Source organism: Eretmochelys imbricata, chromosome 1, assembly GCF_965152235.1.
Source record: "Eretmochelys imbricata isolate rEreImb1 chromosome 1, rEreImb1.hap1, whole genome shotgun sequence".
Lineage (NCBI taxonomy): Eukaryota > Metazoa > Chordata > Testudines > Cheloniidae > Eretmochelys > Eretmochelys imbricata.
In genome coordinates, this window is record NC_135572.1 from 276,112,486 (window position 1) to 276,137,880 (window position 25,395).

Sequence of the window (25,395 nt, forward strand, 5' to 3'; positions counted from 1 at the left end):
GTACTTGTGGCACCTTAGAGACTAACAAATTTATTTGAGCATAAGCTTTTGTGAGCTACAGCTCACTTCATCAGATGCATTCAGTGGAAAATACAGTGGGGAGATTTATATACACAGAGAACATGAAACAATGGGTGTTATCATACACACTGTAAGGAGAGTGATCACTTAAGATGAGCTAATACCAGCAGGAGAGCTGGGGGGATGGACGACCTTTTGTAGTGATAATCAAGGTGGGCCATTTCCAGCAGTTGACAAGAACGTCTGAGGAACAGTGATCACTCTCCTTACAGTGTGTATGATAACACCCATTGTTTCATGTTCTCTGTGTATATAAATCTCCCCACTGTATTTTCCACTGAATGCATCTGATGAAGTGAGCTGTAGCTCACAAAAGCTTATGCTCAAATAAATTTGTTAGTCTCTAAGGTGCCACAAGTACTCCTTTTCTTTTTGTGGATACAGACTAACACGGCTGCTACTCTGAAACATTTAACATAACAGTGCATCTTTTAAAAATTAAATATTTTACACTTATAGCACATACTAATCTATAGATTTTAAAGCAGTCCAAGTAGCTCTGTAAGATTTATTATTCCTGTTTTACAGATGGGATAACTGAAGCCCATGACAAATCTTCCTTAAGGCTACATGGTAAATTGGCATAAGTCAGAAATATAACCCAACTTTTCTAACTGCCAACCCCATGCTTAAAAACCAGTTTAGCACTGCAGCTTTGGTAGATTAAAATTGATAGACTTTATGAAAGTGTGTACATTTGTGGCAGGATTTCAATGATGGGGAGGAAGCCTGATCCAGTAGGTGAAAGGGGGAGATTTCCCAGCATATAGTGTAACATAGAAGAAGGCTCACAGATCTAATTAGGAGGATAGTTGGGAAATTTGTGCTGAGCCGGGACAGGGGAAATGGAGATGAGAGAAGCAGTGAGGAAAAGAGCCTAATTGTATAGAGCTGAATGTGAGAAGTAAAGTTTGAGTTTGAGAAGGAAGGCAAGAGGGTGCCACTGGTGCCGAGAGTACCGAGAACGGAGTATCCTGATTGAATTGCCTATGAGGAAGTTGTATGCGGTGTTTTTGTAGCTGTGTTTGTCCCAGGATATTAGAGAGAAAAGGTGGGAGGCAATATCTTTTTATTGGTCCAGTTTCTGTAGGTTACAGAGCCAAGTGTTCAAGCTTACACAGAGCTCTTCGAAGCTCCAAAAAGGCCTTTGAAGTTCCTAATACCTTCCAGCGATTGCATTAGTCAGTTTCCTAGAGAAGGTACATATCGACAATTCCATAATAACATGTACACAATTGCATTTTTAATACAATACACGCCAAAGATGTTAAAATTCATTCAATAAAGTTTAACTTAGTTCAGTAAAGTTCATTCCAAGTATTGCAGGATATTGTCAGTCTGTCACAGTCTACACTTAATTATTGTTAAGATTCTATTCCATTGTTATAGCATGATTGAGAATACACACAATGCATGAGGAGAGGAGAAAAGCAAGATAAGCAGAGGGAAGGGGGGGAAGTGCTCCTTCATATTGTGTACCTTTAGTGAAACAACTGGCATGTAACATGTTCTGGAGATAAATTCAAAGAAGGATGCATAAAGCAGAATACTCTGTTGCTCATGGGTGCATAAATACATGCTCTGGTTGGCCAGTATTTTACCATCTAGCAAACTTAAGTGACACATCTTTTGAGAATCACTCAGATTTTTTTTTTAAAGTACAATCAATCTGCAGTGAACACATTTTCTTCTCTTTTTATCCATGATCAGCCAATGCTTCTGAATTTATTATTTGGAATGATAGCCCCATAATCTAAGATGTTCCTCAGCCTGATCATTTAAAACAAAATTAGACTAAGCGCTACTTGTCTGTAATAATACCATCAGGGGGGCCTCATCTTGACACCAGACCGGGCTACATAGATTTGTTTGAGTGCTGCAAGAAAATAGAATTAAACTGAATTTACAAAAAGATCAAAAAGTAATTTAACTTTTTAACTTGAGCTGTTAAGGTATACAGAGCTGGAAACTGAGAAGAACTGCTGAAATACCGCAACAAGAACATAATTCAGTATTTCTTTATATCAAAAAAAAAAATTGACAAATATAGCAGATCAATTCTTAACAGCTGACCTGTTTCAAAACCAGGCTTACTTGCCAGTATGACTTGTTCAGGGATAAAATATCCCGAAGGATAGTTATGGAAGAATCATAATGGAAAAACTATCATCTTCAAGCAACAATAGCTGGCATAGAAATTGAAGTTAGATAAAGGTGACGTGCAAGGAAAATGCAATTATATTAACCTTCTAAGGTGAAGATTTTTCATTTTATATACAGCATTCATAATCTACATCAGTGGTTCTCAAACTTTTGTACTGGTGACCCCTTTCAAATAGCAAGCCTCTGAGTGCGACCCCCCCATATAAATTAAAAACACCTTTTAATAAATTTAACACCATTATAAATGCTGGATGCAAAGCGGGGTTTGGGGTGGAGGCTGACAGCTTGTGACCCCCCCATGTAATAACCTCATGACCCCCTGAGGGGTCCCAACTGCCAGTTTGAGAACCCCTGATCTATATCTTGTCTGTGAAGTCTAAAATTTTGAATACTGGTGTCTGGGAATTAGGAATTAATTGAGAATATTTCTGTGCTCGCTGTGTAAATGGAGTCATCTACTATCATCTTTTAAAATACTCTAAGATCAGATGAATCTTGCTTTAAAAATAAATAACTACATAAATAAATTAATTTATCCATCCTGGAATAGGATGTCAAATTCTGGTTGCCTTACCTTCAAAATTATAGCAAAAGTTCAAAAGCTGAAGAGAGAGGATGTGAAATAGGTTACAGAGAGAGTGGAACTTGTATGGTGGGAGTTGACTAAAACTTTTTTAATATTGTGTAATGGAGATCAGTTTAAGGAACATAGTTAAGGTATTCAGAATTATAAAGAATGTAGGGGAAATAATCAGTCTCCCCATCGTTAATAAAAGAAAGGGGCAGTTAAAATTTAAAAAGTAGAGCAAATATTAAGGAAGTGATTATTTAACATCCAGTAGGTAGCTATTGACCTTTCCAAACATTATTTAAAACCTGCTACAGCAATTCCATCATCACAAAAGAAAGAGAAATATGATTTTTTATTTTTATTTTTTTGCTTTTGGAAGTTTAACGTATTGAGTAGGAATTTACTTTTATTTACTATCTGACAACATCACATATAACCATCAAAATAATGTATTCTTAACAGATAATTTGATTTAAAAACAGAAGAAAATAAAAGTATTTTCATTCTCCTGCATATTAGAATTGTTTGCTTACGTATTGGATACATATTTCATTATACAAAATCCATGTACAGATAAAAAGCCACAGTCCAAAATTTTTTAAAAAGCATATTTTTGGTCACTTTTGTGTTTTCCTTTAGAAAAATTTGCTGTTTAGGGACTTATGTGTATAAGGGAGGTGGATTTTTTGTTTGTATTAGTATTTTTCTCTCTGATTCCATCGTTAGCCTTCACGAGTGCTTACTTACAAACCCACACTACCTGTATTATGAATTGTCGGCACACTGTACACCAATTTAAAGTTCACAGTTCAGTAAAGTTCATTGAGACTAAGAGTCTCGTAGGTCCTGGTTTAAAAAAAAGGGGGGGGGTAGGAGAGCAATTTTTAAAAAGTTCTCTGTAGGTGTGTTCTTGTAACTACTGTACTGAAATATTTTGTTTTGAGTTCTTACAATAGCCTCCAGAAGTAGTTGTTAACCTTTTTAGGTCCTCTGACCCAAAATTTAGTCAAATAATCATCCCACAATCCTTGACAGCTGCAAAATACTGTAAGATTTGTGCCCTAGTAAAAAAACTATCCATTTTTAGTGGGTGCTGGGGCTTGTGATGTGAGTGGGGTGAAGTTTTTTGGACAAATAATTAATTTGCTGAAAAATGCAATTTCAGTGGACCTGAAACTATTCATAAATTTGACATAAATTCACTGAATAGTTTCAGTGCAAAAAACAAGCAAACAAAAAACCTCCTTTCAGTCTAGATCACAAGCAGACTTTGGTGGCATTCACAAACTGGGATGGTGGTGGCATCCCTCTTGTGACTTTAGCCCAGTGGCTGGACAGTTGCCCAGGATATGGGAGAGGTCTCTGGGGAAAGTGCCTCGCCTGTCTCCCTTAGAACTTTTAGCAGTTGAAGCAGGTCTGCTTTTTATGATATACTTAATACTCATTGAGCCAGAGAAAGAATGACTCAGTGGGCAGGTGGTTAGGGTGTTTTCCTGGTAATGTGGAGACCATGTTCAGCTCCCTTCTCCGTCAGGTGTGTGTATGTGGGGTAATTGAATCCTGGTCTTCCCCATCCTGGCTAAATGCCCTAAACCACTAGGCTAAAAGTTAAGTACTCTTGGGGGGCATTCTGCACCACTGTGTGCGCACAGAATTCATGTCCCCCCCCCAGATTTTTTTGCTTCCCCGCAGAAAAATGACTTTCTGAAGGGGAAGCAAAGCGATGCCGCAAGACTGGTCACGTGTCCCTCCCCAGCAATTTGGATGTGTCACTTCAAGTGACCAGAGCAGCTGGCGAAGAGGTAAATCACTTGAGGGGGGAGGGAAGAGGCTGGGGATGCCCTTACGAGTGGCTTCTACCCAGCACCGGGCTCAGCTGCTAGCTTCCTCTTCCCCTGCAAGGAGGGGCTGAGGCCGGGTCAGACACATCCCCAGAAACCTCATCCAGCTGCAGGAAGCTCTGCACCCCCAGTCCCACCCCGCTTCCTTCCCCACTCGCTCCTCAGCCACCAAGAGAGGTGGTCACTGTATGGAGAGCTGCTGCCCTGTCCATCTAACCCCCATTAATCTGGACCCCCCCCATACCCAACCAAGTTTCCCCCACTGCACCCAGAACCCTCCCCCCCGAGACCCTCACACCCGAATCCCCACCCCACTGAACCTCACCCCCTGCACCCAGACCCCACCCCCACTGAGACCCAACCCCCCTGCCTCCATACCCTCCCCCAGACCCCCGACCCCCGCTGAGCCTGCCGTACTCCAAACTCCACCCAGACAAATCCCACCCCACCCCTTGCACCTGGACTACCTTGACAAGCCTGCCACACCCACCCCAGAGCCCCAACCAGCTGCACTCAGACCCCAAACCCACACTCCTCCAGCACCTGTTTCCCCCCCACTGAGCCCCAACCACCTTCACCTCAACCGCCCTGCAGAGTCCCATTACCCATGTACCCCCCAGCAAGCCCATACGCATCCAGATCTCCCACACACACCCAGACCCCCACTGAGCCATCCGCACCCAGGTTGCCCCACACAGAACCCTTTCACCCTGCACCTGAATCCCCACACACTAAACCCCTCCACACTTGGATCCTGCCGGGCTGAGCCTGTTTGCCCACACCCAGATCGGTTGTGCATGACTGTCCCTCTTACTTGCTAGCTTGGTGTGCCTGATGTGGAGGGGCAGGTCCCTGGGGTGTTTCTGGGGCAGGCCTTGCCCTTGCGCTGTGTCAGGATCAGGTGCAGCTTTATTGCCGAGTTCGTGTCCTGGGGTAGGGGCTGTAGGGTGATCTCCAACCTCTGCAGCCAGTGGCCTGTGTTCCCCACTGCTATGCTGGAGCCTCAACTTTTGTTTATTGACAAATAAAATATGCAGAATTTTCAAATATTGTGTGCGGGGGGCAGGCGGGTTGGTGCAGAATTCCTTCAGGAGTAAAGTTATAAGGAAAGACACCACCACCATCTCATTGTTTTGTGAATCAAGCCCTTTAAAAATATCTGAAAACAAAATATTTTTTGGTCAAATGAAATGAGCACACTTTATTGATTTACCAAAAATTCTGAAAAATTTCAGATTTGGTTTGAACAGAACTGAATTGGGGAGGGGGTTGGAACTGCCAGTGAACTAAAACATTAATTATTCACCCAGCTCTACATGTGAATGCTGATGGGACAATTTCTGGGGATTGGGAGGTATTGTGAGAGATACTGGAGGTGGGCTATATGGTGGGATGTCTGCTCCCCCTTTCCCACACAATTCTTAGCTCTGTGGGTTTGGCAATGCTGCTTCAAGGCTGCATAACTAGCTGTGAAGCACCAGTTTCTGTGCTCTGAAGAAGAGTGCTCTGTAGGAAGAGGAGGAGGGGTAGAGAGAGGGTGAGAACTTCTCTGTGTCAGGTGGCAGTAGAGCAGCAATAGTGGGCATGAGAGAGCTTCCCTCCCCGGCATAAACTCCTGCTTGGATTTAAGGACTGCAGCAATATTTCTGCTTTTCTTCCCCTCTCAACTGGTAGAATGTAACTAGCTGAGAATGCCTTCCCAGCATGAGCTGCTGAGTTGTGGCCCACCACTTGAGATGCCCTGGTCTACAGTTTATTAAGATATTTGGTGTCCAACCAGCAACAATCATAAAAGGGAACCAATCGTAAAAGAACACTGACTACAGTAATACTCAGCCTTACTTTCATAAAGTCTGATAATTCAAAATAATCTGACAACCTGCCTCTGTTCACTAGTATGAGATACTATCTATGGAATGATTACCTGACTTTCTGAAAAACCTAAATTCACTGAATATAATGCTTGTGGAAAATGACATTTTGAAAGCATGGGAAAATTAAATTCATGAAAATATTCTGCTTCTCTAGGTAAAATCATGGGTAAATCTTGGCTTGTTTAGAATCCAGTGCCAAGAAGGCATTATGTGAAGCTGAATGCCTCACCTTTCACCCCAAGTTATACACCAACCCATCTGTACAGTGCTATATAGAAAAACAGAAGAACTTTATTGACCCTTATCACCAGAAACTAACAGGAGATTTTATTATCATTTTCAAGATTTCAGCTTATACCAATACAAATGTAGATCAGTAATAAAATTATCCAGCATTTTAAAACCTAGTCGTAATATTTAATTTAATGATTCACCAGAGTAGTTCATTACATGGGCTGATCTACACGTCATGTAAAGCTTATTTTTTCTAAGTGTAATTATATACAAAAAGCTGTAAAGAAATATATTTAAATTGTAATGTTATGCATCATCAGCATGGATTGATCTCTGCACGTACAGCATGGACAATTTGCAGATGACACTAAACTGGGAGGAGAGGTAGATATGCTGGAGGGTAGGGATAGGATACAAAGGGCCCTAGACAAATTAGAGGATTGGGCCAAAAGAAATCTGATGAAGTTCAACAAGGACAAGTGCAGAGTCCTACACTTGAGACGGAAGAATCCCATGCACCGCTACAGACTAGGGACCAAATGGCTCAGCAGCAGTTCTGCAGAAAAGGACCTAGGGAGTACAGTGGACGAGAAGCTGGATATGAGTCAACAGTGTGCCCTTGTTGCCAAGAAGGCCAATGGCATTTTGGGATGTATATGTAGGGGCATTGCCAGCAGATCGAGGGACATGATCATTCCCCTGTATTCGACATTGGTGAGGCCTCATCTGGAGTACCATGTCCAGTTTTGGGCCCCACACTACAAGAAGGATGTGGAAAAATTGGAAAGAGTCCAGCGGAGGGGAACAAAAATGATTAGGGGACTGGAACACATGATTTATGAGGAGAGGCTGAGGGAACTGGGATTGTTTAGTCTGCGGAAGAGAAGAATGAGGGGGATTTGAAAGCTGCTTTCAACTACCAGAAAGGGGGTTCCAAAAAGGATGGATCTAGACTGTTCTCAGTGGTAGCTGATGACAGAACAAGGAGTAATGGTCTCAAGTTGCAGTGGGGGAAGTTTAGGTTGGATATTAGGAAAAACTTTTTCACTAGGAGGGTGGTGAAATACTGGAATGGGTTACCTAGGGAGGTGGTGGAATCTTCTTCCTTAGATATTTTTAAGGTCAGGCTTGACAAAGCCCTGGCTGGGATGATTTAGTTGGGGATTGGTCCTGCTTTGAGGAAGGGGTTGGACTAGATGACCTCCTGAGGTCTCTTCCAACCCTGATATTCTATGATTCTGTGACATCTACCACTTAAACTAGTGGATTATGTTAGCTGGCAGCAGGAGGAGGCTGTTTCCCAGAGCAGGAAATGGTGGACCATTAATTCTATGTGCTGGGTCCAGGAGGTGGTTGGGGAACACAGCTGAGCTCTCTTCTCCCTTCTGTCCTCGAAGCTGGGGAATATTTGCCTGTGTTATGCTCCTGGAGAAGACAGGGAAGGGAGAATGAAATGCTTGGCCCATGTGCTGGATCCTGGATCTCTTGGTCTAATCCAGTGGTTCTCAACCAGGAGTACACAGAAGTCTTCTGGGGGTACATCAACTCATGTAGATATTTACTTAGTTTTACAACAGGCTACATAAAAAGCACTTGCGAAGACAGTACAAACCAGAATTTCATACAGACAGTGACTTGTTTATAGTATTCTATATAATACACACTGAAATGTAAGTACAATATTTATAATTTATTTTATAATTATGTGTTAAAAATGAGAAAGTCAGCCATTTTTCAGTAATAGCATATTGTATTTTTAAGTCTGATTTTGTAAGAAAGTAGTTTTTAAATGAGATGAAATTTGGGGGTATACAAGACAAACCACCCTCTTGAAAGGGGTACAGTAGTCTGGAAAGGTTAAGAACCATTGGTCTAGTCCTCCCAAAAAAACAACAGACAGTGTTTAAATTGCCAATGATTAAGATTATTGAATATCAAAGCTGAAAATTATTAAAGAACTGCGAAGCCACCATCTTGCTATTTTGTAGAACTGAAGCTTGAAATGCTGGTGGACATTTCAGTCATCTCCCTTATTCAGATGCTCAACAACACTTCCTTTATTACAAACTGTGTGCCTAATTTCATGCTTCTGTTCAAAATATCAAACACATTTATTTTGAGTTTTCAAACTGTGTCATGAAGTGGCTGTTGGGCAAAATCCTCACTCGCTACAAAAGTCTAGATAAAGCACATAGCATTATATGGGGAGTGAAAAAGAAAGAGGCCTCCTGGATGTGAGCCAAGTGCCAGAAATTCAGGCCTCAGTGGCATCTCACCAAAAATGTGCAAATCCATTGGCCATAATATGTAGCACATGCACAAATGTGAGTCAGTCTCTCGCATCCATTGTGGAAATGCCATGAACTGCCGAATTTCATGCAGCTTTCTTATATATTTATTTCAGGATAACAGCATTATTCTAGGTATGTAATGCAAATATTGTATAAACATTAAATGCTTCCCAAGCCAACTAGTCCATGAAAACTTCAGCTGTTAGGCAATGTGAGCATATAGGTAGGCTTTGCAGCATGTCCTGTTGGTCAACAGAACTTCCCTTTGTTGAACCAAGGGGAGGAGCAAATTCCCGAGTCAAGAATTCTTCACTAAAAACATCCTGCTGTCTCATTTTTGTTTAAACATGGAGGCTGTTAGCTTTAGTGCCTCATCTTATCTCCACTGCTGTGGAAACACATGATGAGGGAGGGAGTCTCTGAGGTACCCAAGTTAAAAGCATTCAAGGTTTTTTCTCTGCACAGCCCAGAGCACTGGCTCCTCAGCTGGGTGTATATAGGTAAATGTGCAGCTAGATACTGAACATGGAGTTGTTTACCCTGGGTAAACCTACTTTTTTGACAACAATGACTTTATTTTAGGAGATACTCATCTGCCCTCGTTGTGCATCTCAGTCTCAAATACATCTCTGTCGTGGCAATTGAGCACCTAAAAAGAATATTTGATGTCTCATTTTCTGATATATTTAAGATCAAAACCAAACTGAAAACACCTGTGAAAATCTATATCTCAGAAATATCATGAATTTCTGTTTCAAATTTTGCTCGATATAAAAGAGTTTTGACCCATACTAGCATTGGCTGGTAATAGATATTTTAAGATCTATTGAGCAAAATTTCATAAAAAATATGATTAAAAGGAAAACCCATTTTATTCAGTTCAGCTTTCTAAAAGTTCACAAAGTAAGGAGCGCTTAACACAGTAAACTGGTAAATATATTTTTGACACTTTAAATTGTAATTGTCACATGATTCAAATGAGGGAGGTGGCCATTTTGCTGAAGTGGTTCTGTTTGCTACACTGGCAAGGTAGAAGTGGAACAGATGAGATTGAAAACCAATTTCTAAGTTTCTTTAATATTTAACAGAATAAAAACAGAAGAGCAAGCTCTGAAGTATGAGTTCTCTTCAGTCTATATAAGGGACACTTTTGGTTTCATTGTTTTTATGAAAAGAGATTTCCTTACTAGTCTTGGGTCTACCTATTTTCTACATCATAAATTATTGAAACTGAAAATCTTTTAAAAATCTAAATTACTTCTAACCATTTGTATTTGTTTACTACTTACATTTCATTCAGCTTTTTCTATGACAGTAAATTAGTCAGTTTTTGGATCAGTTTCTGAATTTTCTGGATCTCCTTTCTCAGCCACTTGCTGAAGTGTTTGGGTTATAAATATGATGGGAGAATGTAATTTCTTTAAATTAGTAAACTGTTTCCCTTGATTCTTTTTTTAATTGTAGAAATACTTCAATTGATAATCTTTGTAAAGACTTGTTTTAACAAAACCTAATTTTGAGCCCTGAATTGACCTGTGTCCTTTTGACAATATTTACTTATTTCTTCAGGATCTGAACAAGCGCTTGTCACTGCCTGCAGACATCAGGATACCTGATGGATATCTAGAAAAGCTGCAGATAAACAGTCCACCATTTGATCAACCGATGAGTCGACGTTCTCGTAGAGCATCACTAGTAAGTTTCTGTTATCTCTGCTTCCCAAACAAACGTGTTCTATTTGAAAATTGTCAGTTCCATTCATATCTCTATTTTTTCACGTATTTTCATGTTATATATTGTTTAACTCTGTTTGAGACTACAAGGTGCTGAGTGCAGCCAAGAGATGCCGACCACCCTTTACTCCGTATTAAAATTCATGGGAAAGCTCAGTAACTTTCAGGATGAAACTCTAATTTTTTCTCTTCCAGTTTTCTTTATTTCCGTTTTGCAGACTTTTCTCACCATCATTCCTCACTAAGGGCCAGAGCCAGCATTCATTGAAGTCAGTGGTAAAATTCCCACTGACTTCAGTGGTGCATATTTTACCACTTGGGGCATGGCTACATTTGCAAGTTAGTGCGCATTAAAGCAGCCCTGGGCGCCCTAATTCATGACACATCCACACTGGCAAGGCACATAGAGCGCCCGGACTCCACTGCTGGAGCGCTTCTGGTAATCCACCTCGACAAGAAGCATAACGCTTGATGTGCCCAGGCTGGAGCGCCGTGGCACCAGCGTGGACGCCCTGGTCTATTAATGCGCTCTGATCGGCCTCCAGAATGCCTGTTCTAGCCACTCTGGTCATCACTTCGAGCTCTACTGCCCTGCCCTCACGTGACCAATCGTCAGACCTGCCCTTTTTAGTCTCTGGGAATTTTGAAAATCTCCTTCCTGTTTGGTCAGCAAGACCTGGAGTGCTCTCAGCCAATCTTTCCAGGTGAATGCCTCCACATGCCAGGCAATCCCCAGTATGGAGCAATGGCAAGGTGCTGGACCTCATCAGTGTTTGCGGGGAGGAAGCTGTCCAGTCCCAGCTGCGCTCCAACTGTAGGAATTACAATATCTTTGGACAGATATCAAGGGACATGATGGAAAGGGGCCGTGACCGGAGCGCACTGCAGTGCAGGGTTAAAGTGAAGGAGCTGCGGAATGCCTACCACAAAGCCCGCAAGGCAAACCGCTACTCAGGTGCTGCCCCCGTGACCTGCCGTTTCTACAAAAATCTGGATGCAATACTTGGGGGCGACCCTGCCTCCACTCCGAAGACCACCATGGACACTTCAGAGCCCAGTTCAACAAGGCAGGGAGGAGGAGGAGAGCGGGAGCAAGGGTGCTGAGGAGGAGGGGGACAGCCCGGCATCCCTAGATGCATGGAGCCAGGAGCTGTTCTCAAGCCAGGAGGAAGGTAGCCAGTCGCAGCGGCCAGTGCTTGGGAAAAAACAAACACCAGAGGAGGTGCCCGGTAAGCGGCTTTTATTTTGGGAAGGAAGTTGCTTGGTGCAGGAACTTGGGGCGAGGAGGGTTAGGGTTGCATGCATGCCTAGATGTGGAATAGGGTGTTGATGTGTGCTTTCACATCACAGTATTCAGCCTCAGTGATCTCTTCAAAGGTCTCATGCAGAAGCTGGGCAATCTGCTTGCGCAGGTTCCTTAGCAGAGCTACTGTGCTCCTTTTCCTAGTAAGGCTACCATGTCCGCGCGCCACTGTGCCATGGGGGGTGGGGAGACCATTGCTGCACACAGGCAAGCTGCATATGGGCCAGGGCAGAAGCCACATTGTAATAGAAGACCCTCCCTTGCTTCCCAGGTCACCCTCAACAGCGAACTCCTGTGGAAAATGTGGGGACAGTGTTCAGTATAGGGGCCCCCTGCAGCTGTTGGCTCTCCCCAAGGCACAGAACCCCAGAGAACAGTACGGCTGTGAAACAATCAGTCCCCCTTACCCCTATGCTTAATCACCATTTTGGGGCTCCTGTCGGTTATGTGCGCTCGCTTTTGGGATGGGCAGTTTCTGCTATTGTGTAGACTGTGCTTCTCTACTTTTAAGTACGGCCGAATCATTGCTGTGTCTGGTGTGAACAATGCTGCCTCTGTTAAGTGTTGCATTTTGGCTTTACAGATGCAACCTTGAGGTCTCAGCCATCCTTGTTATCAACGTCTAAAAGACTCCAAAGAATTACGAAGCGGCCATGTAGAAGCAAAGAGGATATGCTGCACGAAGTAAAGTAGCAGTCCCTTAATGAAAATCAAAAAGCGCATGAGTGGCAGGAGAGCGAAAGGAGGGTCTACCAGCAGAACGCGGCTTGCCGGCACCAAAGCATGGAGTGGCTGCTAAGCGTTACGGAGCGCCCAGTGAACTCGATAGAGACGCTTGTAGCAATGCAGGCGGAGCACTTCCTCCCCCCACTAGTTCCCCCTGCAGCCCTTGTCTGAAAACTCTTTCCCTTGTGCCCCCATGTCACCTCCAACCCACTTTCCCCAGCATCCAGGTTCTTATCACCACCAGCTGCCTCCAGCACCTGTAGATTCACCACCCAGCCCTGCAAACTACGACTCTTACCCACTGCACTCAACCCCCATCACCATGCATTTTAGCCAGCCAAAAGTGCAGCACTCATTGTACAGCACTGCACACAGGAAGGCTGAGTATGAAAACAGGACATACACAAATCTGTGATTGTACTGTTCCCCAGCCCACCCTGTTGCCCTTTGTTTCCCAAGCAGTTGTGTTTCTTTTCAATAAATGGATTTTTTGGCTTTGAAAACATTCTTTGTTATTGCATTAAGTAAAAGATACCTTAACCTAGGAAAGCAACAGGCACTGCAAGTCAGTATAGTGCAAACCGATTCCTACTAACATTGGAACCACTGCACTTCACTCCCGTGCAGGGCACCAAACATTACTGGTGGCTTTCAGCCTCAAATTGCTTCCTCAAGGCACCCCTAATCCTTTCAGCCCTGCACTGGGCCCCTCTAATAGTCCGGCTCTCTGGCTGTTCAAATTCAGCCTCCAGGTGTTGAACCTCCGAGGTCCATGCCTGAGTGAATCTTTCACCCTTCTCTTCACAAATGTTATGGCGGGTACAGCACATGGATATAACCGTGGGGATGTTGTCATTGACCAGGTCTAGCTTCCCATCCAGACAGCACCAGCAGCCCTTTAAACGGCCAAAAGCACACTCCACAGTCATTCTGCACCGACCCTCAGCCTATTGTTGAACTGCTCCTTGCTGCTGTCAAGGCTCCCTGTGTAGGGTTTCATGAGCCATGGCATTAAAGGGTAAGCGTGGTCTCCAAGGATCACAATGGGCATTTCAACTTCCCGTACAGTGATCTTCTGGTCTGGGAAGAAAGTCCCAGCTTGCAGCTTCCTGAACAGGCCAGTATTCTGAAAGATGTGTGCGTCATGCACCTTTCCAGACCAGTTTGCATTAATGTCAATGAAACACCGACGGTGATCCAGAAGCACCTGGAGAACCATAGAGAAATACCCCTTCCAATGAACGTACTCAGAGGCTAGGTGGGCTGCTACCAGAATTGGAATATGTATCCCATCTATTGCCCCTCCGCAGTTAGGGAAACCCATTTGTGCAAACCCAGCCACAATGTCACGCACATTGCCCAGAGTCATGGTTCTTCTGAGCAAGATGCGATTAATGGCCCTGCAAACTTCCATCAATATGATTCCAACGGTCGATTTTCCCATTCCAAACTGGTTAGTGACCGATCAGTAGCTGTCTGGAGTTGCCAGCTTCCAGATTGCAATAGCCACCCACTTCTCCACCAGCTGGGCAGCTCTCAATCTCGTGTCCTTTTGCCACAGGGTGGGGGCGAGCTCATCACACAGTCCCATGAAAGTGGCTTTTCTCATCTGAAAGTTCTGCAGCCACTCTTCGTCATCCCAGATTTGCATGACTGTGTGATCCCATCACTCAGTGCTTGTTTCCCAATCCCAAAAGCGGCGTTCCAATGTGGTGAGTATGTCCGTGAATGCCACAAGCAATCTCATGTCATATGCATTATGCGAGTCAACATCATAGTCTGACTCCTCACTGTCAGTTTGTAGCTTAAGGTGTAACTCGACTGCCATTCGTGACGTGCTGGCGAGACCCATCAGCATATTCCTTAGCACTCTGGGCTCCATTCCCGCAGACCGAAAGGGAAGACAGAGCGTGCAGTACGTAGAAAGATGGCACCAAATCAGAAGCACAGGGATTGCTGGGTTGCGAAGTGATGCATCACGGGGTGTTAGGACAGGACCCAGAATGCCCCGCGCCGCCCCCCCCCCCCCCGCTTCCCACAAGCCATAGTGCCAGAAAGGGAAGAGGTGTTCTGTGGGATAGCTGCTCATAATGCTCCGTTCCCAATGCCACTGCAAGTGCCACAAATGTGGCCACGCCAGTGCGCTTCTAGCTGACAGTGTTAACACACTGCAGCGCTTTCCCTACTGCGCTCTCTGAGGGCTGGTTTAACTCACAGGGCTCTACATCTGCAAGTGTAGCCATGCCCTAAGTTAGCACAGCCTAAGGAGAGAACATACTCACATTTTTTAATCGTAGTTTGGGAAGAGCAAAACTCCACTAGGAAGTCCTCTATGAACAGATGCTATGAAGATCTGTGTTACCTGTTCAATAATTAGATACTAATGACTGCTATACAAATACACGCACACACAGACACACACACACGTATGTTCTTTTGGAGTTCGGTAAATATGATAACAAATGTTCTTCTTTTCCCACTGTTATGTTGACATGGTGTTCTAGGTTTTTGTTTTATTTAAAAAAATAAATTCAAGTTTAGTTAACAAATCAATTCAAATCATGCAAGATTATATTTAGGTAACTGCTTTTTAAAATAAATAGGTTCTTTTTGGGGGGAGAGCTATGTGTTTATAATTGTGGTATAATTATTATAGGTCTTATCATTTGAATTGGACTTAAGAGTTATAGTTCTGTCTCCTAGGAAATGGACTATTACTTAATTTAACATAGGCCATCAAGTAGCCATCTGAAAAGTAATAACTTTTCAGTCATTACTGATCTAGGTTGGATTCTGACTGTTGACCCAGATATGAAAGACTTTCTATCCCATTGCAAACCAGGCCATTATCAGGAGCATTTTTAAGCATAAAAAATAAAGAAATTGAACAGCTTTATAAATTCTATTTGCTGATTTTATTAATTTGCTTGCAAGAATATCTTCTTTATTAAAGTATAAAATATGTAGATGTGAAAATATCTAAATGTCTCTGCTGAGTTGATTCAATTAGCTATGTAATACCTTTGTTTTAGCTTTTAACACAGTCTTTCCAAATTAATAATATATATTACAAAGCCATGAGTGTTTTGTGATCTATTTTTCCCAGAAAAGTAAAATTCAATATGTGGACTAAAACTCTGTTGTGGTACATTATATACATCAACAATATTAAAACAAAAAGAATAAATGAGTCAAAGTGTTGATAAATATTGAAAGCTCTGATAATGCACTAAGTTTAAATAAATAATTGTTTCAATACTTTGTAGATCATTAACTATTTAAGTATTTTGGAGTTACTGTTATTACATCTGTGAGCAATACCGTCCCCTGGTAACTTTCTCTTTTCTGAGGTAACAGTGTACTGCAGTAAACTTTGGAGGCCTGGATTATAATATTTAGTGTTATTTTTTTCTCTGCATCTAAAATTCATACTTACTATATATTAGCTCTAAAGCAGTCTGGTCTAGAATGCCCTCTGCATTCTAGAGTGAAAGAAAGAAAAACAGTGCCCTCTAATGAATATAATGTGCATTTGAGATGGTACATCTGTCACAAGTTGTTGTGGGGGTGGATTGTGGAGGGTTTTTTGTCTCAGATTTTTTTTTTTAGTTGAGGTTTTTTTTCTGTATTTTGAAGATATTGTCAGGGCTTCTAAGTCTAAAATGAAACCTGCCATCTGCATTTTGGTTTGTGGGCATGCACGAGCTGCTTTGTCCTTCCTCTCCATCAGTCTGCACTGCTCTCTTGAAATGAAACGACACCCAGTTCTCTGGACTTGTGAGTGAAAGGTTGCCTGCAGAGTAGTAATTACAGTTTACATGTGTTGCATCCTTTGTTTTGAAAGCCCATATATGTTCAAGGATTAGTAGAAATTTTAAAAAATATATGATTGGTTGAATTTTGGAACTGACTGTGCCTCTTTCAAATTGTAACACTGACATCATTGCAAAATAGTTGTGTAATAGTTCATTTACTATACTAATGTGTATTGACAAATACAGTACTGTGAATGCAATAATATAATGTCCTGATACCTTCAGTGCATCTTCTGTTAAAATAAGAGGTTATAAATAGAATTTTGAAACCTGCATATGTAAGTCCTGATTTGTAGACTTGTATTACAGCAAAACTAATTTACAATTAGTAAATAGCCTAGACACCCTCTGAAGGAAAAATGGAAACTTACTATGTTTAAATACTTTTTCACTGTAGTTTTTTTCCTTTAGTGTTGTTCCGCTAACATATGCCACAACTGGTGCCAAACGATCTAGGCAAGCATTGTTGAATATCTGTCTTGACATATCTACATTACCCACCCTCTCCTCTAGCCAAGTGGTAGATTTTAATTAATGCTAGAGAACATTTGTCTTACTCTGATAGAATGCTGTATAGCATTTGATCTTTATACACAGTAGCCTAAAGTAAAACAACTTTCAAAAAAGAGTTTAATGCAACATACATTAAATTGGGTAAGTAATGACATTACGTTAACATGTTTCCACAACTGTTAGAACATCCACACTATCTAGTTAGAGTATTAGTTCATATATGCTTTATAGGGAATGTAATAATAGGACAAGGTAAATACCATTCCATGATCCCTGACACTGATCTGCATTGTAGCATCATGAATATTGTAATACAAATGAGAAGGAGGCAGATTAGGTATCCCTGCCTCAGATTAATACACTTGTATTGTATTATATTGTTGGCTGCTCTAGATTCTGTTCTTAATTAAATAATTGGAGAAAAAGATAGAGTAAACTAAAATCTGCCAAAATGTACCCAAACTCCTTATGTGAATTAGTCTTGTAGCCTCCAAACACTCAGATTATTTCGTGAATTATCCCTTGAAAGTGTTTTTAAATGCTAGAAACTGTCCATGGACCGTAACACCAGCAACTGGGCTTCATTTGTTCTGCAGTACAGAAAGTGGTGATCTGAAGTTACTCCTCCTTTTTATTTCCTGGAAAACTATATTTCTTGTACAGAGTTATGAGAGGAATGAACATAAGGTTTATAATGGAAGCCTGGAAGCCTTGTGATGGAGTGGACAAAAAGCACATGCTGGTCTGTTTGGGAAATAGGGGATGAAGCTAGCTCCACCTCACAGCACCTGCTACAAATACCAAAACTGTGGGGAAAGTCCCTCAATGAAAAAGGAGACTTCAGAGCAGCACTTCCCTGTTAGAGGAATCTTGAGTCTGAGACATAGAGCTGCCCTGAATTAGAAAGTGAAGAAGCAACCAAACCTAGGAAGTAGGCTTGGATCGGACTTTACTACCTGTGGCGGGATCAAGATTCACCACCGCTGACGCCTCCCACTGGTCGCTCCAGGAATTAGCTCTTGCTTGCTGCGGGGCGTCCGTGACACATGGTAGCTCGCCTGTTGTTTCCGCTCCGCTGTCCTGGGACCCATGTTGCTCCCTGCTCGGCATTGTCCTCTGCAGGACACTCTGCATCCACTTCAGGACACTGCCCACCACTCTGGTCTCACCCCCTTCCGGGGGGTTTTGTTAACTGCAGTTCTTCCATTTATTCCTGCCTTAGTGGCCAACCACAACCCTAGAGTCTAGCCCCTTGTCTCAGGGGCAGGTCGCAGTCTGTCTCGGCCTGTCTTCTCAATGGCCAGGGACAGTGCAAGAGGGGAAGGGGAGGACCCAGGCCCACCCGCTACTCTGGGTCCCAACTCAGGGACCCTCTAACGGCAGCCTCCTTCTGCCCTCCTTTCTCTCCCCTCTTGCCTGCCTATTTCCCTGGGCCACTTCCCCTTTGACCCTATGCACCTTCTCGACCCGTCTTAGCAAGGTCCGCAGCCTGGCAGGTATCTGGGCCAGAGTCCTGCTCTGCTTCCCCAAGCCTGCCCAGCACTGCTCTGTCCAAGGTGCTGCTCCTTAGCTCAGGAGCCAGTCCTTCTACCTTGCTAGTCAGGGAGTGACTACCTTTTCCTCTGCTAGACAGCCTTTATATAGGACCTAGCCCAGCCCTGTTTGGCTGCCTCTTTCCCTGCTCTGATTGGCTCTCCCCAGGCCTTCTCTGATTGGCTGCTGGTCTGCACCACCTCTCAGGCCTGATTCAGCCCTTTTTCTCAGGGGGTGCGGCACTGCCCCACCACACTACCCTATTGATCATTAGTTTATGAATGAAGTCAAATCCCAGGAAGAGCTGAGTTTTGACACTGCACAGGCTATGGGCCCATTTTAAATATCTGCATTCTGGCCCTTTCGGGCCAGAGCAGTGTAAAGTGGTTTTATTATAAATAGGAATTACCCTACAGTGACTTCATTGTAGTTACTTGTAGGCATCAAGTAGATGAGTAGAGAAAGGATTTGAAAGAGGAGAAGTTAGTGGGCTTTCAGTCCAACTCATGGGGGGGCATTTGTTGGAAATGCGTCAAGACTAGCATCATTGGCAAAAAGGAAGGGTCAGGGCTGCCAACATGCAAAGAGACAAATGCCGATAAGTAGGGCCAGGTAGAATTATGCAGGTCCTAGAAGGCAAAGACAAGAAGTGGGAACTAGACATGGGGGGATTCAAAGATATGGGGTAACACAGCCAGAATGAAATGTGAGGATCTTACTGGAAGTGTTTTGTACAAACTGAAGGGGGACAAGGTAGGTGTCAGGGAGGTCAGAGAGGACACGACGGCAGTAAGCAAGCCAAGTGATGGGGGCCTGAACAAGTGTTTTAGCTATAGGGATAGCAGGAAAAGACTTGATCTTAAAAATATTTTTGAGGGAGAAGCACGAGGATTTGGATGTGCTGAGCAAGGGAGGTGGTAGAGCAGTCTAAGATGACCCCCATGTTACAGGCCCCACTGATGCTGTCAGCAGTGACAAAATGGGGAGACTAAAGAGAGTTTGGGAGGGAAGGTAGGGTGTTCAGTTTGTACCTTCTTAAATTTAAGTTGCTAGCTGATTAGAGGTGATGTTAGGAAGGCAGGCTGAACTTCAGGATTGGTTCTTTGGAGACAAGTCCTTGTAATATGATGTGCTAAAATAATTCTTAAAATCTAACAATTTTATAAAGATTGCTTCACCACTTTAGGATATTTTATGAAACGTTTTTAGTTTGTTGAATAAGTAATATATACAGTGAAATACTGCCCCTGATTAATTTTTATGTTTATACTAAATGTACCATCTTTTTGCTTGCATTACAGTCAGAAATTGGATTTGGGAAAATGGAAACTTACATCAAATTGGAAAAGCTTGGAGAGGTTTGTATAATTTTCTTCAGTAGTGATGATCATTTTGACAATAATATATGCTTTCTTTACTTGGAACTTAATTATATGTTGCCGTTGGTGTTAAAGTTGAACTATGTTGTATCTACATATTTGATAGAGCTTTTTCAGCAAACTAAGCATATATGTTAATACACAAAGCAATGTCACTGTCACTCAGCTTGTCAATATACATATGTATATATGCATACTGTTACCAAAATGAAACAACAACAAAACACCACCACCAAGCCAAACAGGGCTTCATAGAGCTTGGGAAAAGCAAAACTCCATTAGGAAATCCTGTATGAACAGTTTCTGTGAAGGCCTGTGTTACCTGTTTAGCAGTTAGAGTCTCATGACTGCTATACAAACACACATGCAAAAGCACACACATGTTGTATACTACGTTACTCGACTTTGCAGTTATGAATCTTCTGTTTTTGAGATGCAATGTTTCAGCCCTCTCCAAATGCCTATCATTTAATTCAGCTCCTTTTTATATTGGATGGCTCTATAACCTGATTTAATGTTCCATATCTTTGTGAAAATGTTAATAAATATATAGGGTGATCATCTGCATAGATATAGATGTACTGTATTTCACTTTAATTACTCTATAGTATAATGAACAATACAGGATATGTAACTTTACCTGAGATGATACTGTCCCTTATTTTTGATATTTAATATAAACTGATTGTAGCAATCTGCTGAAAAGGAATATCTTCTCCAGTACCCCATATAATTATGTAACATACATTTACTGGGAGTGTTTTGAAGCTTGTATTGGACTAATGAAGCAAATACCAAAGATTAATAATTCACTGTCCATTATGTCAGCAAAAATGAAAAATTGCGTTTGTTTTACCTGTCCCATTCCTATTCTCCTGTAAAATTAAATGTATAGTGAGCATATTTTTATTCTTTTTGATAGCTTCTTTTGTGTTTCCTTGGCGTAGTCTTAAAAGCTTTGGGCCTGACTTTCAGAAGGTTCTAAACTTGAAGCTCCCGTTGACTTCATCTAGGGTTGAGAGTGCTCAGACCCTCTGAAAATCAGGGCCTGTGTCTGAAACTCAGTGATGAGTTATGCTCATGTCAAAAAAAAGAGGAAAAAATAAATTGTTTAGTCATTTCCAGAAGCTGCTGCCACCAAAATGAAACAACTTGTAGGACCTGTCATGAATCTTATTTGTGTGTGTGTGTGTGTGTGTTGCGCTTTCTAGAAAAGAAAAGTTTTAAATGTGTTCCTTTCCCCTTACCACACAGGGTACTTATGCAACAGTATATAAAGGAAGAAGTAAATTGACAGAGAACCTGGTAGCTCTAAAAGAAATCCGACTGGAGCATGAAGAGGGGGCACCATGCACAGCCATAAGAGAGGGTGAGGAAAATGTTGTTTCTCTTTATTTAAAATATATTGTTAACTGAAATTATACAGTTAGGCCAAAGAATTGATGCTATTCTCAAGTAAACTGGATATTACAATAACTAACACTATTTATGATATGGGGAACTGCAATCAAGTTAAATTAATTGAGTTGCAATTTTGAGACTCAAATTTCAAATGCATTTATTTCATGGACTGTAATTGTGTTCTCAAATAAATGGAGCTTTCTAAGTGTTAGAAATTATTGAGGCTTTTATAATTGACTGTTAATTACAATAGAAGCAAACAACTTCTATTTGGAGTTTAGAGTACATAGCATGACATGACTAACTTGTGCGTGGAATACTATCTGTCCATATTGTATATGAATTAATTATAACTCTGCAGTTCAGTAGTACGTGGTCTTGTCTTCTTCACAGTGTGCCCTGGACAAACTTGTGTTGTTTTCAGAAATTTTCCTAAGTGAATGAGTGGGTTAACTTAATGTTTTATGAAATATTAAATTTTGAAAACTAAGTTATTTAAATTACCATAGAAATTAAACAAATAACTCATAAATTTGAATTAGTAATTCATTTACTCCTTAGTTTTCCCCTCAAGTCCTATCCTTAAGCTTTAATTTTATTCTTTTCTCTTTTGCAGTGTCATTATTAAAAGACCTAAAGCATGCAAATATTGTTACTTTACATGATATTGTTCACACAGACAAATCTTTGACTCTCGTCTTTGAGTACCTGGTAAGCATTAAAACAATAATGAAGCTTTATATTGAATGGATCTGTTCAGAAAGTCTTGTGTATTTTTCTACCTAGAGAAACACACACACGATTAACTCAGTGGTGCATTTTAATAAATAAATAAATAAATGACTTGATATTATTCTGTCATCATGCTATTTTCCGACATATAATCCAGTGGAACATGGAAGCAAATAACCTGAAAGCTAGTTATGTTGTCAGACATAAAATTCACTGTCAAATGGTCATAAATTGCTTGGTATAGGTCTGGTTTATAGGTAATTATTAAGAACATGAGACTGGACATACTGGGTCAGACCAAAGGTCCATTTAGCCCAGTATCCTGTCTTCCAACAGTGGCCAATGCCAGGTGCCCCGGAGGGAATGAACAGAACAGGTGATCATAAAGTGATCCATTCCTTGTCGCCCATTCCCAGCTTCTGGCAAACAGAGGCTAGGGACACCATCCCTGCCCATCCTGGCTAATAGCCATTGATGGACCTGTCCTCCATGAATTTATCTACTTCTTTTTTGAACCCTGTTATAGTCTTAGCCTTCGCAACATCCTCTAGCAAGGAGTTCCACAGGTTGACTGTGCATTGTGTGGAAAAAATACTTCCTTTTGTTTGGCTTAAACCTGCTGCCGATTAATTTTTTTTTGTGAGCCCTAGGTCTTGTGTTATGAGAAGGAGTAAATAACACTTCCTTATTTACTTTCTTCACACCAGTCATGATTTTATAGACCTCTATCATATCCCCACTTAGTCGTCTTTTTTCCAAGCTAAAAGTCCCAGTCTAATTATTCTCTCCTCATATGGCAGCCGTTCCATGACCTCAATCATTTTTGTTGCCCTTTTCTGAACCTTTTCCAATACCAATATATCTTTTTTGAGATGTGGTAACCATATCGGCACGCAGTATTCAAGATGTGGGCATACCATGGATTTATATAGAGGCAATATGATATTTTCTGTCTTATTATCTATCCCTTTCTTAATGATGCCCAACCTTCTGTTTCCTTTTTTGACTGCCGCTGCACACTGAGTGGATGTTTTCAGAGAACTATCCGCCATGACTCCAAGATCTCTTTCTTGAGTGGTATCAGCTAATTTAGACCCCATCATTTTATATGTATTGTTGGGATTATGTTTTCCAATGTGCATTACTTTGCATTTATCAACACTGAATTTCATCTGCCATTTTATTGCCTATTCACTCAGTATTGAGAGATCCTTTTGTAGCTCTGCACAGTCTGCCTGGGACTTAACTATCTTGAGTAGTTTTGTATTATCTGCAAATTTTGCCACCTCAATTATTATACTTCTGGGCCAAAATGCTCACTTAAACCAAGATTATGGATTGTAGAAGAAAGTGGACAGAGAATAAAATAATTGCAGTATTATGTTGAATGATATTGCTGCTGTGAGGCATCTAGCATACTTGCAGATGCTGTAAAACAATAATAGTATAGAAATAACTATTTTACATTCCTTTTGAAACAGAGCTGTTAAATATTATGTCTTACACTTTCAAACTTGAGTACCTACAGTTAGACAGCTAAGTCACTTTCCTGCATGATACAAATTGATAAATCATGTTTTGTTTTAGCTTTTTTTCACTCCATATTACATATATATTTACTGAAGTTATTCTAACCATATCTATGCAAGCTGTGATGGAGCATCTAAAGGTGTAGTGCACAGGATTCATGAAAAATTAATTTTTTTCCAAATAAAGGAATGAGTAATAAATAAAATTTAACATAACATATAGTCTTTGGGGGAGAAAAAATTTAGTATAATAAGTAGAGCTGATCTGAAAATGTTGGGAGTTTCTTCATGGAACGCTTTCACTTTCCTTTCTCTCTTTGGGTTTTTGATTTTTTTTATTTAATGAAAACTCAAAATTCTCCACAGCAGACAGATACTTTTTGTGAAAAAGTCCATTGAATCAAAAGCTCAATTTTCTGTCAAAAAACTGTTTTATATTAAACAGTGGTGATGGTTTTTTGACAGGACAAGGACCTAAAACAGTACATGGATGACTGTGGTAACATCATGAGTATGCACAATGTAAAGGTGAGTGAATGTTTTTTAATGATTGATTTCAAACATTTTTTGTTCTGATTTTAAAACCACAGGGAATTTACAACTTAGTTGCTCACAGCTGCTCTTTCTGATAATAGATACAGCCCTATTGAAGAGTTTAATGACACAAATCATGGCTTTAGTAAACGTTGGGTTCTTTTTTTAATATTTTCCTTTTGGGAAATAAGATTTTTAACAGAACGGTGTGTCCCCTTTAAGGACAGTTATGTCCTGTTCCAATACCTAGGCCATGTCTACACTGCAAAATTTTGTTGACCTAATTTATGCCAGCATACAGTCACCACAGTTATTAAATCGCTTGTGTCTGTGCACACTTAGCTCATTATTTTGGCGGTGCCTATTCTCACTGAGAGCACTTGTATTGATTGTATTGTCGGTGTAGGGCATTGTGGGATGGCTCCTGAAAGCCAGTCCCAGTCGATGTAAGCAACACAGTGTCTACACTGGCACTGCATTGATCTAATTACATCGACCGTGATTCTACGTCATTCATGGAGGTAGTGGTACTAAATCGGCATACAGAGAACGTTTGCCAGCTTCTTCACTTCCACAAAATAATCAACAATCAAAAGCTAGATCAACACAAAGCAGCTTACATCAACCTAACTGTGTCGTGTAGATCAGGCATTCTGAGACTTATACTTTCTCTGGCATGATTGCATGACCAACATGGGGATAAGTCCTTCTGTGCAATGGGAGGAGCCAACTGACATTCACATGGTGGGGCTATAAGATTAAAAAACAAGCCTGTAGCTCATTCAAGGGAGAGATCTTCAGGGAGCAATAGAGTCATGATGGTGGTAGGCCAAGATTCAGGGACAGCCCTGGGAAGGAAAGCTGTGGAGAATCTTGTACCAAAAGGAGGAGGACTGCAGTTCCTAGAAGGAGGGCTGCAGAGGGCAAAAGACTGCTATCGGAAAGGCTGTGGATGGAGCCCAGATTGGGGCTCGAGGTACTCTGTTGAGCTCAGAAAAGAGCCAAGTAATAGTAGGAGGAGGGAAGGAACCTTATTCTGTTGAACCCAATACTGTGAAACAGAAAAGAACTGTGTGTTTAAAGGTGCTTGGGAAGGAACCACTTGTGCTTGGGAGGGCCAAAGGAACTGTTCATATTATTTT

The 25,395-nt window shown here is 41.4% G+C and overlaps 1 protein-coding gene across 1 annotated transcript in view; it reads left to right on the top strand.

Moving 5' to 3' along the window:
- CDK17 (cyclin dependent kinase 17) overlaps nucleotides 1-25,395 on the top strand; it is a 185,991-nt gene that overhangs the window by 147,837 nt on the left and 12,759 nt on the right. Inside the window, exons 5-9 of the mRNA XM_077831986.1 lie at nucleotides 10,625-10,750; nucleotides 19,980-20,036; nucleotides 21,312-21,426; nucleotides 22,075-22,169; nucleotides 24,185-24,247. Coding sequence (XP_077688112.1) covers nucleotides 10,625-10,750; nucleotides 19,980-20,036; nucleotides 21,312-21,426; nucleotides 22,075-22,169; nucleotides 24,185-24,247 — 456 coding nt within the window. The remainder of the gene's footprint in view (nucleotides 1-10,624; nucleotides 10,751-19,979; nucleotides 20,037-21,311; nucleotides 21,427-22,074; nucleotides 22,170-24,184; nucleotides 24,248-25,395) is intronic.